This window comes from Epinephelus moara, chromosome 1 (genome assembly GCF_006386435.1).
Source record: "Epinephelus moara isolate mb chromosome 1, YSFRI_EMoa_1.0, whole genome shotgun sequence".
Classification (NCBI taxonomy): Eukaryota; Metazoa; Chordata; class Actinopteri; order Perciformes; family Serranidae; genus Epinephelus; species Epinephelus moara.
Genome location: NC_065506.1, coordinates 48,974,506 through 48,993,955, shown reverse-complemented (window position 1 = coordinate 48,993,955; position 19,450 = coordinate 48,974,506). Strand labels below are relative to the sequence as shown.

The window sequence follows — 19,450 nt, the reverse complement described above, 5'->3', positions numbered from 1 at the left end:
CAGGCGGCGGAAGTTTGTGTTGTGTTGTGGAAGTCGGATGTGCTTCAAACTTAAAACCTGCCCCGTACAGGTGTTATACTTTAAACTCAGCGGTTAAATGCGGAGTGTAACGTTATTTATCAGTGCGCAGTAAATTAGAGGTAAAATGTCGAACCTTAAAGAGTCCATGGAGAAACTGACCCGGGTCTATGAGCGCTACACCGAGTATGTGAAGAGAAATCCAGCCGCCACAGCTCAGCTGGAGAGCACCGTGAGGACCCTGTCTTACCTGATCGCAGGTCAGTGACAGCAGCAGTTTACTCATGTTAATAATGCAGAACAACATGGCACACTGCGTCAAGGACTATACACAATATATATTTGTCAATCACTGCGTGAAGCTCAACTTCAGATCTAACTGCAGATAACTTTGTTCCAGATCAGAGTTTAGTTTCGTTTTAAAGGAAGAGTTCAGATTTTCTAAAGTGGGTTATATGAGGTGCTTCTACACGAACCAACACAGCTGGAGTTCATCTCCTCACAGCTCACACTATCTATCTTTATTTTTTATTTACTTTTTATTTAGTCATTTATCTCATTATTTCATTAGTTTTTTTCTTTACAATTTATGTCCATGATTTTGTGGCACTATATTGTTGTTAATTCTTTTTTTTTTAAATTAATCTTAAGCATTCATTTATTTATTCATTTTTCATTTTAATTAATAAAGGTAGAGATGTACCGATACCACTTTTTCCTTCCCGATACCGATCCTTGAACCTTAGGTATCTGCTGATACCGAGTACTGATCCGATACCAGCGCGTAAAAAAAATGGATGGGCTATGAATTGTTGTATGTCTCAACTCCTAAAACTCTGTGTAAAATATTAAGAAATAAATACATAATAGTAGAATGAATGCCATAAAACTTTTTTTTATTATTATTATTATCCAGTGTTGACACAGATCAAGACACAGGTTAAAGTGCAGCCACACAATTTGGTAAAAAGACATTTTAAAGGCTACAGTAGAATGCTTTTTAAACTCGGCTCTGTTTCCGTTTCGTTTGCCTGTAGCGTGCGTATGCGTAATGACGTGAGGCATTCTGTGGTATCAGATTGGTCATAGGCTGTACTCGCTGATACCTGGCATTTTAGGCATTATCGGAGGCATTTCCGATACTGGTATCGGTATCGGTACAACTCTAAGAAAAAGAAGGCCTATATCTCAGCATTTTATTAATTTTCGCAAAGAAAAATTTAAAAATTATCTTTAAAGTTTAGATTATAATGTAAAAAATTGGCCACCAATATTGTTAGACACTGGGCTGGAGCCTATCCCAGCTGACACTGGGTGAGAGGCAGGGTTCACCCTGGACAGGTCACCAGACTATCACAGGACTGACACATAGAGACAGACAACCATTCACACTCACATTCACACCTACGTGTACAGATGTGACATCATGTCAGTCTGGTCAGAGAGTGAATCAAAATCTTGGAGTTTACATTTAATTCTTGTGAAGAACTTTGTTGTGATGTCTTCATATGTGCTGCACTGTGACAGGAAGTGTTGCTCTGTCTCCACCTGTCTCTGAGGACAGAGAGGACACAGCCTGTCTTCTGCCTGTGTCTGTCTGTCTCTATGTCCAGGCTGTGACATCACTGAGTCTGTGCATAGTCAGTGTCTTTCTCAGTTTCTGATCTGTCACAGCGGTCAGATAGTTTGCCATCATGTTCTGTCTGTTTAGGGACAAACAGCATTGAAGTGTGTTTGGGTTTTTTTGTGGTAGATGTCCAACAGCTGATGGAGTTTTCTCTTTCTTTAGCTATAGCTAAGTTGGGCTGGATTGTGTGAGGGTCGTCCTGATGTGCTGACACAGGAGGTGAGCCTCAGGACCAGCTGACTGAGAGGACTCCTCTCTGTAATGGGAGGAGTTGGAGTCACTTGTTTTTAGGTGTTTGTAGAATTTGATTGCTCTTTTTTGAATCCTAATTAAAGTGGGAATTAGCAGAGTTCAGCTCGGTATCCATTGTTAGGGGTGTTCCTCTGGACTCTGAGTATACAAATCTCAGTGTGTAGGACTTCAGTTGTGTGTTTGTCCCATTTTTCAAAGTCTTGATTTACAAGATAGTCTGTTGTGTCACTGACGCCGTCCACAGCAGCACATTGCTTAGCTTTAATGTCAGACTCCAGTCTGCTTCTCCAAACTGGAGACGTGCTGACTGACATCAACACTGACTATGGATAAATACATCTCACAGCCTCACTTCAGAAAATCTGAACTATCCCTTGAACTTGTAAAAACATGAAACCAGCTGCTTGTTTGTTTTGCTCTTCTTCTTCAGCACCTAATGAACAACATGTCATGACTCGTGTTTTTCAGGGCGATTTGCAGATTCCCATGAAATATCCGAACTAGGTAAGGAAACAAAGGAAACCAGTTAGCTCATCACAGACACAGTATCACACCAGTATCAGCTTTAATGTACACTGAAGAAATATGTTTAAAGTTTCAAGTTTATGTCATTTATATAGCACTTTAAAAACAAAACAGGTCGTGCATCAAAGACAGACATATACAAGCACATACAAGCAAAGAGACGTAACTGTGCAGAGATGAGTTAAACCAGATTAAAATAAAACTAGTTTCAACACAGTGTAAACACAGCAAATCTGATTAAAAAAGAAAACATGTCAAAAACAATTAAAACCCAGAGAATAAAATGGGTCTTACAGACTCAACCTGTCCAAGTGTGACTGCAACACTTTTGTTTTTGTTCCTATTTTTCACAGGTTTAAGTTTAAGATCTTAAAGAGACTCACTCAGTAGATACGTGTCTCTAAACTTTGGTCACAAATGTGTTAAAATCTGTGTCAGTGAGCTCTTCTCCTTTTCAAAGATAATCATGCACCTGATGGGAACAGCATCACCACCAGGTGTGTCTCAGGATGGTCACAATAAAAGGAAACTCTAAAATGTGATGTTTGATCACAGCACAGTGACACAGATGGAGTGTGACTGCAGAAATGTCCACCAGAGCTGTTGACTGTCGAATGAATGTTTATTCCACCACCATAAAACGTCTCCAATGTTGTTTCTGTGAATCTGGTTGTACATCGAACTAGGGGTGGGAATCTCTAGGCACCTCACGATTCGATTCATTTCCGATTCCGAGGGCAACGATTTCGTTATAAAACGATTCTCGATTATAAAACAAGCCAATAAGAAAATTTACACTAGATATTGAACAACATTATTGTAATAAAGCTGGGAATACATATCCAGTGCATAAAAACTCTATTACTTACTGTGGTTGAGATGACTACACTCCACCGGTCCATCCTGCCCATCCACAAATCTCAGCGGGACTCTCCTGTCCCTCGTCGACCTCCTCGACATTTCTCCTCCAGTATTTACAAAACTATAACTGACTATAGTTCTATCTATGAACTATAAAAACACGTACTATTGCAAAAAAACGAACGATGGCAAAACTACGAACTATGGTGAAAACACGACGAAAACACTCAAAAGCTCTAAAAAAAACACAAATACTATTATTTACAACACTAAATATTATTTACAAAGAAAACGCCACCCAGACTCCGCTAAATCTCTCCAACTTGCACTCTCCTCGTTAGCTGTCACTCTCCTCCTGCTGTGCTCAATTCCCTCCCCTCCTCCACAGGTAATGACGTCACTACCGTAATGTACCGTATATCGCTTTCAGAATCCGTTGCAATTACGTCGATAGTGTGAATGGTTGAGGAGTTACGGTAATTTGAAAAATAAAACTGAAAATAAAATTGATTGAGTTTTCCAAATCGATGCTCGCATCGTTCAAGACAGAATCTCGATGCATCTAAAAATCGGTTATTTCCCCACCTCTACATCGAACTGACCTCACAACTGCAGACAAGAGGCCACTCTAAACTGAGGCTGCTCTCAGGCGATCCTGCAGGTGGAGACGCTGTATGTGGAGGTCCTGAGCTGGTGTGGTTACACATGGTCTGCGATTGTACTGCCAAATTCACAAAATCAAACCCTCTGTGTCACTGTGCTGTGATCAAACATCACATTTTAGAGAGTCCTTTTATTGTGACCATCCTGAGACACACCTGTGTAGTAACGATGCTGTTTCATCAGACACACCTGTCAGGTGGATGGATGTTCTTGGAAAAGAAAAAGTGCTCACTGAAACAGATTTTAACAAATTGTGTCCAGAATTTGAAAAGAAATGTGTCTACTGAGTGAATGAAAAAGTCTCAAATCTTTAACTTCAACCTGTGATAATGGGAGCAAAAACAAAAGTGTTGGATTTTAATTTTTTATTCAGTGTACTTTGTTATAATTTCGTATCACATGTACATTTTCAATTTGATCAGCTTTTACAAAGTAGTTTGACCTTCTTTTTTGCAGCAGCTTTGGTTAACCAGATCATAAGGATTTCCCTCTCGGGCAGCTTTGCTGTAGTTCAACTTCTTCATGTGTAAAATCATAGGTAGCTTGCATAGCTTTCAGAGTAGCTTCCCCAATACTGCATGATTGTACAAAGGATGATGCATGATGAATATATATTTATAAACCTTGTGTTTATTTCAGTGTACTCTGCCTCCAACCTCCTGGTGCTGTTTAACGACAGCATTCTGCGCAAAGGGCTGAGATGTGCCTTCCCTGTGGTGAGTGCCGCTCGACTGTTCTCCAATCAGCTCAGATCCATTTACATAAATGCTTCCTGCAGCCTCACCATTGAGCTTCAGACCATTTTTAACACAAGAGTGAGACTGAACTCCCAAATGAGGATTTTACTCCATCACATGTATAAATAGTGACAAAATGTACTCGGATGATACTTGTACTTGTAAAAAGTACAGTACCTGCACCAGATACTTGTTTCATTCAGTATTTGACTCAACACTGTTGATTTGTGTTCAGACAGTACGACACAAACACACAGACACACACACAGCAGCTAACAGATAAACATAAACATTCATGCACCTTCAGTGTCTCAGCTCACAGCAGTGTCAGCGAGGCAGGTTGTTCCAGGCTGAAGCTCTTCTCCATGTAACAGTCTGATGGCAGTAAAGTGACGTGTAGACTGAAGGTTGAAGTTGTGACTCATGCTCCTGCTGTGTGTTCAGTCTCTGTCTCAGCAGAGACTCCTCACCTGGCTCTCCGTGTTGGAGTACATGGAGGTCTTCCTGGAGATGGGAGCCTGTAAGCTGTGGGGAGACGTCGGCCGCTGGCTGGTGATCGGACTCATTCAGGTTTTTAAGTACGGCTTCGCCCTCTGGTGACCTGAACTCAGCTTCATCTCTTTCTCAATGTCTTCATTTAAAATGACAAAATGAACGTACACTACATGGGCAAAAATATGTGGAAACAGACTGTGTGCTTGTGGTTGAGCAGTTTGGGTGATATTTTAGACAATGGTGTGCTTCCAACTGTGGGTCAACGGTTTGGTCCTGTCCTGTTTCAGCATGAGAGCGTCCCCTGGAACCTCCCGTCTACAAAAGGCTTGAGACGCGTCCCTGTCGTGGGCTCAGCTCAGGTTCCAGAGTTACTCTCTTATCCTGAAGCCTCCTTAAGGAATCTGATCGCATTTGCTTCGGTGGTGGTTGCGGCCACATGCCCTTGGCGGCGTCGACCCCAGCAGGATTTGAACCCTGGACCCTCCACATGGAAGACAAGTGCTCTAACCACTACACCAGGGGCACCTTTTTGATTGGCTAATCTATTATGGACTAATCATTGTAGCTCTGGTGTCTGAATGGAAGCAACTCTCTGCAGCAGGTTTTAAAATCTGTTATCCATCTTCATCCTCTTATCCGGAGCCGCATCTCGAGGGCAGCAGGTCAAGCAAAGCACCCCAGACGTCCCTCTCCCCCGAGGTGTTCCCAGACCAGATGAGATCTATAATCCCTCCAGTGTGTTCTGGGTCTGCCCCGGGGCCTCCTACCAGCTGGACCAGGAGGATCCTGATCAGATGTTGAACCACCTCAACATGAAGGAGCAGCGGCTCTACTCCGAGCTCCCTCCAGATGTCTGACTCCTCACCTTATCTCTAAGGCTGAGCCCAGACACCCTACAGAGGAAACTCATTTCAGATGCTTGTGTCTGTGACCTCATTCTTTCAGTCACTACCCAGAGCTCATGACCATAGGTGAGGGTTGGGACGGAGATGGACCAGGAAATCAAAAGCTTCAAATCTTTTAGAAAGACTAAAATGAGGACGGTGACGGCAGGTATAAATTATTCCAATGTTGATGTTCAGCTATCGCATACAGGTGTCCACATACTTTTGACCGTTTAGTTTATCAGCATTAACAGATCTTTAATACACAAAAGAGAGTAGCTCAGTTTAAAGTCTGCTTTGTTTTATATCATTTATTATTGTGTTGATTCGAATTGTTTCAAGTTTTAAGAGGTTTTTTGTTGTCAGAGTCGCACACTTCCTGTAGCAGTGTGACATCATCTGTCTCCTCTCTCTGACCACATTTTCTTCAGGTCAGTTTTTCGCCTTGTGCTTCTTCTGTGGTACAAATCTGGCATCCAGACTTCGCCTCCCATAATCCCCCTCGACAGAGGAGCAGAATTTGCCAGTGAAGGTCAGTTATCCTCTCTTCCTCTTCCTCTTCCTCTTCCTGTCCGTCACTATAACACTTCTTTAAGGTTATAAATGTGTTTACAGTTGAATTCACCTCAAAGTGGTGAAAAAAATCAACCTGTGCTGCTTTAAACTCAGTGATGTTAGTGTCAGCACCGAATGAGATTAAACTGTGTTTCCTTTCCTCTTCTCCGCAGATGACGGGAACAGGGAGCAGTCAGGTGACACCTGCTTCGTGGGTCAGAGGTCAGGACGTGTCATCAGACCACTAGGCAGCGGTGAGACCAGATCGAACTTTACATTCAAATATCAGATCCTTTAAAGTTTCATGCACCTTAATATTAGAGCCATTTGAGCTTATTAAGCTTCAGTGTGACTGAGTGTTGGTGTCGGGTTTGTGACGGGATCTGAAACAGGAAATATCCTGTTTCCGTCCAAACAAAAGCTCCTAAGTACCAGAAACACTCGGAGCTGAATGATGGCTGACGGCCAGGCTGCACATACGCTGCTGTGAAGACTGTTTAGGTTTCATGGTCACATCAGCTTCTGTCACTTCCTCACAGAAAAACAACAGATGACTCCTCAGGTGACTGTCCTTTATCTCTTCTGTCACTCAGAAGGTGGATTATTAACAACCAAACATCAACTTTAACACATTTTCTGAAACAAATTTAGCCGTTTAGTTTTGTTAACAGTGTTTACACTGCTCTCAAGTCGCCAAAAGGTTTGACGTTTGGATAAAAACTTCCTACGAGGAGTGAAAAGTGGTCTTTAAATGTTTGTCTAACCTTCAGATGTGTCACAGCAGGTGTAAATAAAAAAATTAACCAAGGCTGGATTCCATTCAGCTGCTTCAGTTTCAGGGTCCTCGTCTTGTTCTTGCAGGCTGGAGTTGGTTCATTGAGCTCAGCAGCAGGTGGAGTTAAACCCTCAGTCAGGTGCCGCTGTGGGGGCAGGGTGCAGTCAGACCATGTCATTAAAGGAGCGCCAACGTTTCATTAACACTCTGTTGCCTCCACTCAGAGTTCTTTATTTGCAAACTGAAAATGTGCATAAAAAGAGTTGGATAGAAACACACCTGCTGTCATTGTTTACTGCAGGCGTGTCCAGAGTCCGGCCTTGGAGCCAATCATGGCCCACGGACACATTTTAAACTGATATCACTTTGCATTTTTTGCGTTCGGCAGGAACTACGCAGGTGGAACTAATGTGTCTTCATAAACAGAGGTAAACAAGAAAACAAACAGTCACGTAACAGCATAAGACTTAATTAAAACACAGAACAACAAGTCAACAACTACAGTCAGTGATCATGATCCATCATTGAGTAAATAAACAATAAAACAGAGGAAAACAAACTGAGCTGTGAACAGTGAACGCCCCGCAGGTCGTCTCGTGACAAACGATGACAAAATGTCTGCCGTGAAAAAAAGCCTGTTAAGAATAAAGAAAATGTAAATCAGCTGTTTTGTTGATTTAATTGTTGTGTCTCAAGTTTTCAAACCAGGTCTGAACTTGACCCTGGGACCATGTTTAACAGGGAGTGACCTCACTGTAAATCACTGTTGTATTCTCTGACTCTACTCGCTGAACTCATCCTCTTCTTCACCTCCTCTGGTCTCTGCTGTGTGTCAGCTCCCTCCCTGCAGGCGCGGCTGTGGGGAGCACCGAGTCAGACGAAGAGGAGGAGCAGCTTAAATGAAGAGAAGCTCCACAACAAACCGACTCAGCTGGGGCTCCAGGAGACGCTCGCCGAGTCCGTGTACATCGGACGGCCTCTTGTACACCGTATCCTTCCCTCAGTGTCACCCCAGTCCACAGTTACATCATTGAACACTGAACTAAAGGATATACACACACACACACACACACACACACACACACACACAGAACACATCTCTGCTGACGGCTGCACAGTCCTTTAAATGAGGCTTTATGAGACTCTGCAGAACTTTAATTTATAACCTTTTCAAGAAGTTTTTGTGGTCCTTGTTTTATTTAGAGGTGCTGCAGAAACAAAGTTAATTGTTGTTATTAATAAAAGGAGTGTGGAGAGTTACAGTGACGTCTGCTGCAGCACCACAGTGTGAACTGAGGGACACCACCTGTCAACTTGTCCTGCATTATGAGTTTTGACCACTAGATGGCGAACTAGGCGAGGCAGCTTATTTGTGTCGCACATTTCACACAGCGGGGGACACTCGGGGATCTACAGAGCAGTGACATATGAAACATAATAAAGGATTCAGATTTACAATGAGAGAGCAAAGAGATAAGATATAGAAGGTAAAACTGATTATTAAATTATTTACAATCATTTGAAATGATTCAAAATGGAGTTTAAGAGCTAAGGTTGAAGTCAGTACAGGGTGGAGGAGGATTTGATGTGGCTGTGGGAATTTAAATCAGAGTTCAGGAAGGTGTCTTGTGTGACTCAGTTAGAAGAGAGAGGGCCTCAAGGTGAGAGCTGACACACTGTCTGTCTGTCTGTCTGTCTGTCTGTCTGTCTGTCTGTCTGTCTGTGGCCCAAAGACAGTGATGTCAGTTTGATCTCTGTTGGTGAAACTTTTGATTCATCCAGTCACTGATTTGCTCAGTGACACAGATGTTCCACAGGTCCATAATCACCTGGTGAAAGCGATATGTATATTTGCATGTCATCTGTTATTGTATTATTTAGTATGATGTGTCCTGATGGAAGCTGGAGCTGCAGTTTGACGTCTTTAGATACAGAGCCAGCTGTGTGCTGTGAGAGCAGTGACGCTAAATATGGAGATAAAACACTTTCATTTAATCTATAAAAAGTCTCTCTGACCTCGTTTGTCACACAAACATTTAAAATATTAAAAAGTAAAAACATGAAAAGTGAGCAGATGTTTCTTGTACACACAGAGTGAGGAACAAATATTAATTATTGTATATTTTTCACTGCAGTCAGTTGTTCCTTAACGCTGCAGTACTCTGCCTCGGACTCTGTGGGAAACAGTCGTGGACGCCGTGGCTCGTCTCCGGAGTCCTGGAACTGTCCAGGTATGAACGCTCTGCCTGTGTAACATCAATCCTCATTCATCTAATATGCCCGTATACAGGCAGCATGCTGTCACATCTAACTGGTGCATTAAGGGTTCATTTAAACCATACCAGAGCTGGTGACTGTTGGAACAGTGGAGAGACAAATTAAAGACAGCTTTTGTGAATTTTATTTTGTCTCTGTCGACTTTGAATGAAGTGAGTTTAATGGTGGGGGCCCATAGAGACAGTGGGGCCCTCCAACAAAGCATTGGGTGGAGAATGGGCACTTTTTTATTAATTTATTTTATTTAACCTTTGTTTAACAAGGAAGGGTCCCACTGAGTTACAGTAACTCTTCTTCAGGGAGTCGTGGCCAAGACTGGTGGCAAAAGTTACAAGTACACAAAAGACAACACAATGGACACATACTAAAACACACAGTCTCACATACGAGAACACAAAGTCAGTGAGAACACATTACAGTCAGTAAGACACATAACAAGGTAAAACAGACATCCTGTTGAAAGGCACCAAGTTAGAAGCAGTGACACTGATCAGTAAAGGTTGATTTTAAAAGGTTTTTAAATGTGTTGAAAAGTGGAAGTGACTCCAGATTTGGGGTGTTTTGGAGTTCATTCCAGGCGTGTGGTGCATATGAAGAGGAAGCTGTTTTACCGAGGTCTGTTCTTGTTGAAGGAGTGGTTAACAGGATTTTTTCTGAAGAACGTGAACCCTTATGAGCGACTGCCGCCTTAAAAATCTGTGTTTGAAGAGCTCTCGTTAAAGTAAAAACAGAGTCATCTGCTGTATGTGAGCTTGAAGAAAGGAAACCATCTCGTTCTTGTTTATTTATTTTTGTAAAATAGTAAATATCATCTGTAACAGCGTGATATGCTTATATATACCTATACATCAAATACTCTATAAATCAACTATTAAAGTTCTTGTTATAAACCGATATGCAGTGATGATTGCTGGGTAATATGTATGTTGATGTTATCCAGTGTCAAGTCTCTGATCATGTGACAAGACGATACGTGCACAATAGCGTGCACTAGCGACCTCACACAGTCAGTCTGACTGCAGCGCTCTCTCTTGATACTCAGTCTCACCAAAACATGGACAGCAAGGTTGTCCAGCAGGTTGGGACATAATAATACATGACAGGTGTTTTAGGGATGTGTTACTGTTCTGTACTTTGCTAAACATGTCTTTGTTTTATTTTTATGTCTAACACACATACAGATAGTTCATATGACACAGCTGTAATTGTTCCCTGCAATACGCTGCTCAGAGAATGTGAGTGCTCGAGCCCGCAGGGTTTTTAGGCAATTCTCCTTCACATTCCTTCACAAATATTATAGTATTTATCTTTTTAATTTTTTAAATGTGTGTAAAGAAAAAGAAACTAAACAAATAAAATGACCAGATTTACCCTTTAACTCAAAAACAGCGAAACCGTGATCATTGTTAGGTCAGTCTTTTTTCATATTTGGAAGTTTTTCAGTTTTAGACGTGTCTGAGTCCAGAGGGGACGCTGAATAGTTTCTACCTGATATAATCCTACCTCCATGATTTGGAGGGAAAATAATGATCCATGCTCATGTGTAAAATGTAGTTTAGATGAAATATGTCCAGTTGATCAGTACATGAGCGGCAAGGGAAACAAAATATTTTGGAATAAGAGAAATGATTGTGAAAGTGTTCTGAACACGAGTTGAACCCCGCTGTCTGTCAACATGACTGATTTCCCACAGCTCAGAAAAACATCTCTGATTAGTTGAACCAGAATCATGACGCGCGATGAGAACATGAAAGCCGCCTGATGAGAAGCTGCTCGTTTGTTTTAAGATTTCTATCAGACTTGGCAAGAAAACAAAGATATCTGTCACTTCAGGATCTTCTTCCTCTTTTGTTCCTCTCTGAAATCACCGTGTGAGAAGTTATTCCTGTTCTGTGTCCTTCCTCCTGCAGCTTCGCCGTGCTCAGTGATGCTAAATTCCAAAATCGATGGGAGAAAGCTGAGATGAGGAGGAGGACCTTCCTGCTGCTCTACTACCTCCTGCGTTCACCCTTCTATGACAAATACTCTGAGTAAGTTCGTCTGGATGTCTCAACGGTGACGTGTTGTTATGAGGACGAGAGAATCTGCACAGTCAGGGAGGCAGCTGATGATCAGCTCTGTTCATCAGTTGATGTTTTCAATTCAGCGATTTGTTGTTTCGTCTAAAATGTCAGAAAAGTTTCCCACAGCCTAAAATGATGGCTTGAATTTGCTTGTTTGGTCCAATGATCAGCCCAAAACCCAAAATATATTCAATGTACACTGTTATGTAATACACTCACCGACCACTTTATTAGGTACACCTGTTCAACTGCTCATTAACACAACGTGTCAGCAGCTCATTAACATTTAGTCATGTAGACATGGTGAAGACGAGCTGCTGAAGTTCAAACGGAGCATCAGAATGATGATTGAAGTGACTTTGAACGTGGCATGGTTGTTGGTGCCAGACGGGCTGCTCTGAGTATTTACTGGGATTTTCAGCACAACCATCTCTAGGGTTTACAGAGGATGGTCCCAAAAAGAGCAAATATCCAGTGAGCCAAAATGCCTTGTTGATGCCAGAGGTCAGAGGAGAATGGCCAGACTGGTTCAAGATGATAGAAAGGCAACAGGAAGTCAAATAAGCACTGGTTCCAACCAAGGTGTGCAGAAGACCATCTCTGAAGCAACAACACCTTGTCCAACCTTGAAGCAGATGGGCTACAGCAGCAGAAGACCACACCAGGTGCCACTCCTGTCAGCTAACAACAGGAAACTGAGGCTACAATTCACACGGGTTTTCTCACCAAAACTGGACAATAGAAGATTGGAAAAACCACATTCAGATGGAAGCATGGATCCATCCTGCCTTGTATCAACGCTTCAGGCTGCTGCTGGTGGTGTAATGGTGTGGGGGAGATTTTCTTAGTACCAACTGAGCATGGTTTAAACACCACAGCCTACCTGAGTATTGTTGCTGACCGTGTCCATCCCTTTATGACCACAGTGTACCCATCTTCTGATGGCTACTTCCAGCAGGATAACGCACCATGTCACAAAGCTCACATCATCTCAAACATGTCAATATGGACCAACATCTCTGAGGAGTGTTTCCAGCACCTTGTTGAATCTGTGACACCAAGAATTAAAAAGGGGGTCCAACCTGGTACCAGCAGGGTGTACCTAATAAAGTGGCTGGTGAGTGTACGTTGAATGCACTGATATAAAACAGAAGAAGGCATAAAATCGTCACATTTAGAAGCTCAATCCAGAGAACAAAGCTCAGCTTAAAGATGACCTCAACGTTTGTCATAAACATCAGTGATTAATTTTCTGCCACCTGACTCATCAGTTCATCGATCAGCCTGTTTGAGACACATCAGTCTGAATAAATGCAGGTTTAAATATTTGCAAAATATCAGAATCATTGGCACATACAGTAAACGGTGCTCTAACAGTTGTGACTGTGTCTGTTTGATGTGCAGGGAAAAGATTCTGTTCCTGCTCAGACTTCTGGCTGATCATGTTCCAGGAATTGGCCTCGTAGCACGTAAGTACTGAAGTCATGTGACCTCCATGATGCTGACGAGGGTTGTAACAGTACAAGATTTTCACTTTACAATAACCATCAAAGAAACAGTTTCACTGTATCACAGTATTACAGAATTTATATCATCATTCAGAATGATCCTTAATGGGTTGAAAACAGAAGAGTTATTGTTGGCTAACAAAAGTTTTATTGCTATAATTGAAACTTGAAACCGTTTTTGAAAAATGGACGGTAAGCAACGGTTCTGTTGGTACCATCCACAACTTCTACTGTGAGAACAGAAAAAAGTGACTGAACTGAATCGAACCGGACTGCTCGGTGGAAACAGGGCTTAAAGGGATAGTGCACCCAAAAATGAAAATTCAGCCATTATCTACTCACCCATATGCCGAGGGAGGCTCAGGTGAAGTTTTAGAGTCCTCACATCACTTGCAGAGATCCAAGGGGAGAGGAGGTAGCAACACAACTCCACCTAATGGAGGCTGACGGCGCCCCAGATTCAAACGTCCAAAAACACATAATTGAAACCACAAAATATCTCCATACTGCTCGTCCGTAGTGATCCAAGTGTCCTCCCCTCTCCCCTTGGATATCCGCAAGGGATGTGAGGACTCTAAAACTTCACCTGAGCCTCCCTCGGCATGAGATGGATGCAAGGTCACAGTGACCTTTGACCACTGAAATCCAATCAGTTCATGGTTGAGTCCAAGTGTTTTGTTTTCCACAGCGTCCTGGTTTTTCTGGAGTTAGGGTCGTATTCAGTGAGAATTAATCCCACTAACAGTGCGTTGGAACAGAAGTAAAGCTCTTCTCTTTCAGCAGCAGCATGATTATATTTATATTGAACATACTGCTGTGTGTCTGTGTCCAGGCCCTCTGATGGATTACCTCCCCACCTGGCAGAAGATCTACTTCTACAACTGGGGATAAAACCTGCTGCCATCTTTGATGGTCACAAGTCGACGAGGGCAACGGTGAGACCGGAGCTGTCAGGCCCAGGGACGGAGACACTTTTTTTTTAATTCCCCAAAAATCAGAGTAAAGACGTGGAGATGATTACCACGTCCTTGATCCTGACACTACAGAGCTCTGCTGTGACTCGTACTAAAAGAAAAGACTTCCCTCGTGCGTCAAATGTCGGAGAACTTCATTCTTTGAGTCCATGATTGGTGCTGCCGTCTGTGCTGTGATTAGTTTGCTTCTTGCATTGACAGTTTTATAACATGTGACTGAATAACTCTGTGAGCGACGTTATCGTTTCATTCCATCGTAAAAGCAGTGTTTTTATCTGTCGAGGTCGAGATCAGGCGCCAGCTGCCGGGCAGAGAGCTCTTAAAACTGAGAAGCACATCATTAAAGTTGAGCAGCAGCTCATCTCCACCAGCACAGATCTAAATTTCCAGTTGATCTCGTTGGAGGGTCTTGATGCTGAACAGAGGGCGCACGCACACACGCACGCACGCACGCACGCACGCACGCACACACGACTGAACAGCACCACAGACAACACATTAAACATGATGGAAACTTGTGAGACAGCAAAAACAGGTTTAAGACTCCATGTGTGTGTTTGTGTGTGTGATGACGTGCGATTGACGACGAGAGCGAGCCCCAGGTTTGAAATCTTTATTAACATACTGAATAAGTTTCTTTTTGTAGCCTACAAATAAATAGTTGAACATTTCATCCTTTCAGTTGACGTTTGTTACTTGTTGAAGAGTTGATGTTGGGTGGAACACACACACACACACACACACACACACACACACACACACACACAGGTGTCATGGCCACGCTAGGAAAAATATGACACTCTGATCTATCAACGAACTTTACAAACCGGTTCCCAGAACTCTCTGCTGTCGAGACACGTCGTTCTGTCGCCTGATGAATGTAAAGTCTGCCGGGAACTGATGAGAGAGGGGTTCATACTTGTGTTTGTGTGGAAGCTCATTCACGTCTATGTCATTTAAAAAAAGGTTCTGTAAATAATAAACTTTCTCAAAGTGTTGACTCATCTGAAAATACTGAGAAACTCTTAAAATTCTTATCTTGAAATGACGACTTTGTATCCAATAAGAATGGAAAACTCTCAATACAACGAAACTTCTGCAGAGTATTGACTTGTCTTGAAATAATGACTTAAATACTTCAGTATTAATGTATGGTAATATGTAAATATCATTAGAAACTCAATTAATGACTTGTTGTTATAATGACTTAGTGTCTCACAATAAGGAAAACTCTCAAAATAGACTTCTTAAAATAACTTTGTAGCTCAAAAGAATAAAAAACTAAAAATCCGAAACTATCAATAAAAACTTTTGCAAAGTATTGACTTGTCTTGAAATGATTTCAAAATAATGAAACTCTCTTAAAATATTAACATAATATATAAATATAATTTGAAACTCAAGTAATTATTTCTCAAAATAATGACGCAGTATTTCAAAATCATAACTTAATATTTCAAAAATTTTGAGTTTCTCGTTGTTTCAAGATATTTATGGGGAAGTTTCTCTTTCTGAGATACTAAGACGAAGTTTTGTCATTTTAAGTCATTAATTTTTAGATTAATATTTTGAGAATTCTTCATCATTTCAAGTTTAGTTTTGGGCAGTTTCTCTTTATTTTAAGATACAAAGTCATTTCAACTTCAGTGTGTGTTTGAGGAAGTTTTGTCATTTTGAGATAACACCTCATTTTCAAACGCTGAGCCACTATTTTTGAAGTTAACTCAATATTTTGAAACACTAAGCAATGTTAGAATTTTAATGACTCACAGGTGGTTTAATTTCATCACATGGGCAGAAATGGACTTCCACACATACGCGACACATTTTGTTGTAATAACAGTGTTTGATAAATATACAATAACTCTCCTTCTCCTAAAGACAGATTTATCTCTGCCTCATCATCATCATCATCATCATCATCATCATCATCATCATCAGTCACAGGCACTGTTCTCATGTGTTTACAGCTGGAGGGTCGGGATATTTTTCATTTGCCGATTCGTCCTAAACTGAGCAGATAAAAATGTAAACTGAAGACGGCAGTCTCTTAAAATAAAGTGTTAATCTGCTGAGTTTCAAAAGGCAGCGATGACCAAACGTTTCAGAGTGGAGGTGCGTGGAGGCAGACTTCAGATTCAACCAGCAACATGTTACAGTTTGCAAAATGAAGATGCATAGTCAAAGTCATGGATTTATGGGCTGGGACGTCACAGTTCTGTCTGACGTCTCTGAACACAGACGCATCTTTAATTTTTAAATGACACATTAAGCTCATGAGATGTGTCGTACTTTAAAACTACAGTTTGGGTTTAATCCCCCTTAATTTAAAATCTCTGGTTCCCCTGCACCATGTCTTCTGTTGTTGGTTCCAGTCTCTGCGCTCACCGCCGACTGGGGTTAACGTTTATATTAAAAAGACAGATTATAAATGAGCAGAGCAGCAAACTGTTGATGTTTCATTATATTTTCTTTCACCCAGACAGAAATGTTTAGTTCCAAGCTCACAAACCGTCTGAAACTGCAGAGACCGCTGCTGTCAGTGCTTCATGTGACAGAAAAAAAACTCTACTGAGAGTGAACAGCAGTGACTCGAACACTGAGCAGCAGTGACTCGAACACTGAGCAGCAGTGACTCGAACACTAAACAGCAGTGACTCGAACACTGAACAGCAGTGACTCGAACACTAAACGCAAACATGGTGGATTCTTGTTCAAATTAACGCTGAAAATATATACTGCACCTTTTTAATATCACAATAAAACAAAAAAGACATAAGCATAAAATATCTGATAATAAGAATCAAAAACACTCTGATTTATGTAGAAGGAATAAAATATAGTCGAATTAACTCTGACGTCATCTTGAAAACTAGGACCAAAATAATTCTCGACAGTAAATCACAACTCTTGGTTTAGAAAAAAACAAACTACACCCTGCGATGGTTTCCTTTATGAAAATAAAACTCAAGAGTCTGCTAATGTGGATGAGAGAAGAAAATACTGTCTCACTCCTGTAAAAGTGTCTCTACAAGACGACGGGACAGAAGGACGATTTATTTTCCCCATGCAATCCTTTCTGCTTCCCGTCTCCATCTCGTCTGCTCCGCCCAAACGCACGTGTCAATCAGGAGGCTGGTTGGCTCTTCACAGGCGTCAGTTAGTAAGTCTTCCCACAGGTCGGTGCTGCGCTCTCCGGGCGGGTCAGTAGGAGCCGTAGCGATCCTGAGGAAACGTTAAAGGAAGAAGAAATATGAGTAAACGCTCAGAAACAGCACTGTCACACAGATCAGCTGATGTCGAGTTCACACTGCACGACTTCAGCCCTGATTTTCTGTCTGCCAACAGTTTTCTGTGCTCCTGACAAAAGCCACGAGATCAGAGGCAAAGTGGCGTGGGCTCGGCGCTCGCATATCAGCGCTCAAGTACCACATGTGAACCGTTCAGAGACTAAAGCTGCGAGTCTTGCAGATGCTTCACAGACACATGTCAGATATCTAACATGCCACATTCAAACTGATAAGTTCTTGTTTCAGGAATAATCTCTGTCCATACTTACACAGAGAAAACGCATATCGCATGACTGTTCACGTACACCGGGCACACGTGTGCCACTGAAACAGGGAGCAGGTTGTCTCCTCTACAGCTGGTTGCTTAGTTAAGTAAGACCAGAGATTTCTTTGCTCAGACGGACAATGAGGTGGAGCTGTTACTGAAAATAACAAGTATCAGGTGGTCAAGGTGGCGGAGAACAGACTGGGAGTCGTTATGGCAACAAATTAAAGTGGTTCTGAGAACATTATCCATCGCCAGAGGAAGCCATGGTGATGGAAAAGGAGTAACCTCACAAGATGGATGAAACCAGAAAAGGTTTGTGGACCATGCTGTAATGTTTAGACTTGAGATGTCATGACTGATGGACCCAATCAGGAGGCGCACGCTGGTGCCTACGTCATCATTTCCAAAAGTATCTGTTCCTGCCCGTCCAGACTGAAACACAACCCAGAGTTTTCAAACTGAAACAAGATCAGCAGCTTTGTCAAAGTTCTGTTTTAGAGGTGTCAAAAAAAATGCCCCTATTATTTTCAATGTGCATTGCATGGCTAGAAATGCGCCAGCGCCTCTGGACGCAGCGCCCCATGGCACTTCATGCCACTGTGCTATTTCCAGCCTCCAGCCTAACTTAGTGTGTTCGTCTGTTGATGAGCTGCAGCGTGATGCATCCACTATGTAAAGGTAGTGTAAATGTCCGGAGCTGTTGGCAAGCTACAGCCAATGAAAACACAAGGCTGAGTGTAACCTGGGAGAGAGGTCGCTGTGAGACAGCAGGGTGTGTGGTGGTGTGAACACTGACAGTCGAGTTGTGTGAATGAGGCACTGAAGAAGATGCTGACTCTGCTGATGTCTCACCTGGATTGTATTCATGACACCGTTGGCGAGGACGGCCATCTTGCCCGCTACAGTCTTCACTCCTTGTTTGAACTGTGCGATGTCCGGGCCGGAGGGCAGCACGCTGTCGAAGCCTGGAGCTCTCCCTGAGAGGACGACAGGAAGTGGAGAACATTTAGTGCCACATCAATGACATGAATAAGGTTTGTCTCTGTGTGAAGGGAACCTTTGAAACAAATATGGATTGATCCGCTGCTAAAAATAGTCCCTAACAAAGTGACTGTTTCCTGTTCCTGCGAGCAGCTGTTAAAGGAAATAATGAGACTTTTTTAAAACATCAAACTGCTCACAGATGTATTAAGATCTGTCCTCAGTAGGAACCAGCAGGCTCTGAGCTGAGCGTCACAGACACACACTCTTAGAACACACTGGTCTCTTCACGTGACTTAAACACTAAGAAAACTAAAGCATGATGCCAGCAAACAAAGAAAGAGGTGTTACCTTTATGGTCGCTGCCGTCCCCAAACAGGTCAGCTGAACTGATGGAGGTGCTTCCAGACATGGTCTCCAGTCTGGTCTTTGCATCATACTGAGAGAAGAAGAAACAACAGTCAACACCTGGGGACCACGAGGGAACAGGAAGTGCTAACATGCTAACTCATTCCAGGTTTTAGAACTCACTCCTGCACTCACCCCCTGACCAGCACAGCACAGATCTAAACAAGTAGTAATACAACACTGCGCCATCACTGTCAGATTTAAACAACAACCTCGTATCCAAAAAATGCTACATTTCACATTTTTAGAATCAATAACTATAATTATGGCGAACCAATTTTTTGTCATA

General features: G+C 42.2%; 1 protein-coding gene and 1 long non-coding RNA gene across 2 annotated transcripts; one reads left to right on the top strand and one right to left on the bottom strand.

Annotated features, from left to right (window-relative positions):
- Positions 1-7: 7 nt before the first annotated feature.
- Positions 8-14,885, top strand: pex16 (peroxisomal biogenesis factor 16). Its single transcript, XM_050042277.1, has 11 exons — positions 8-278; positions 2,366-2,401; positions 4,586-4,662; positions 5,128-5,261; positions 6,494-6,594; positions 6,791-6,871; positions 8,229-8,381; positions 9,551-9,623; positions 11,580-11,699; positions 13,137-13,201; positions 14,073-14,885. The coding sequence occupies exons 1-11, from the start codon at positions 146-148 to the stop codon at positions 14,129-14,131; spliced, it is 1,032 nt and encodes a 343-aa protein (XP_049898234.1). The 5' UTR covers positions 8-145; the 3' UTR covers positions 14,132-14,885.
- Positions 14,886-14,936: 51 nt separating this feature from the next.
- On the bottom strand, positions 14,937-19,199 carry LOC126389334 (uncharacterized). The gene is made up of 3 exons (XR_007569831.1): positions 19,105-19,199; positions 18,625-18,749; positions 14,937-17,439 (listed from the first exon to the last, which is right to left on the bottom strand). It is a non-coding gene; the product is annotated as an uncharacterized LOC126389334 (long non-coding RNA).
- Between the last annotated feature and the right edge of the window lie 251 nt (positions 19,200-19,450).

What these genes read in the sequence shown, in the direction of transcription:
- pex16 (XM_050042277.1), top strand. Translation starts at nt 146, where the DNA reads ATGTCGAACCTTAAAGAGTCCATGGAGAAACTGACCCGGGTCTATGAG. An exon ending in GGACTCATTCAGGTTTTTAA is followed by an intron (nt 5,262 to 6,493) that starts GTACGGCTTCGC and finishes CATTTTCTTCAG; the next exon opens with GTCAGTTTTTCGCCTTGTGC. An exon ending in AGCAGAATTTGCCAGTGAAG is followed by an intron (nt 6,595 to 6,790) that starts GTCAGTTATCCT and finishes TCTTCTCCGCAG; the next exon opens with ATGACGGGAACAGGGAGCAG.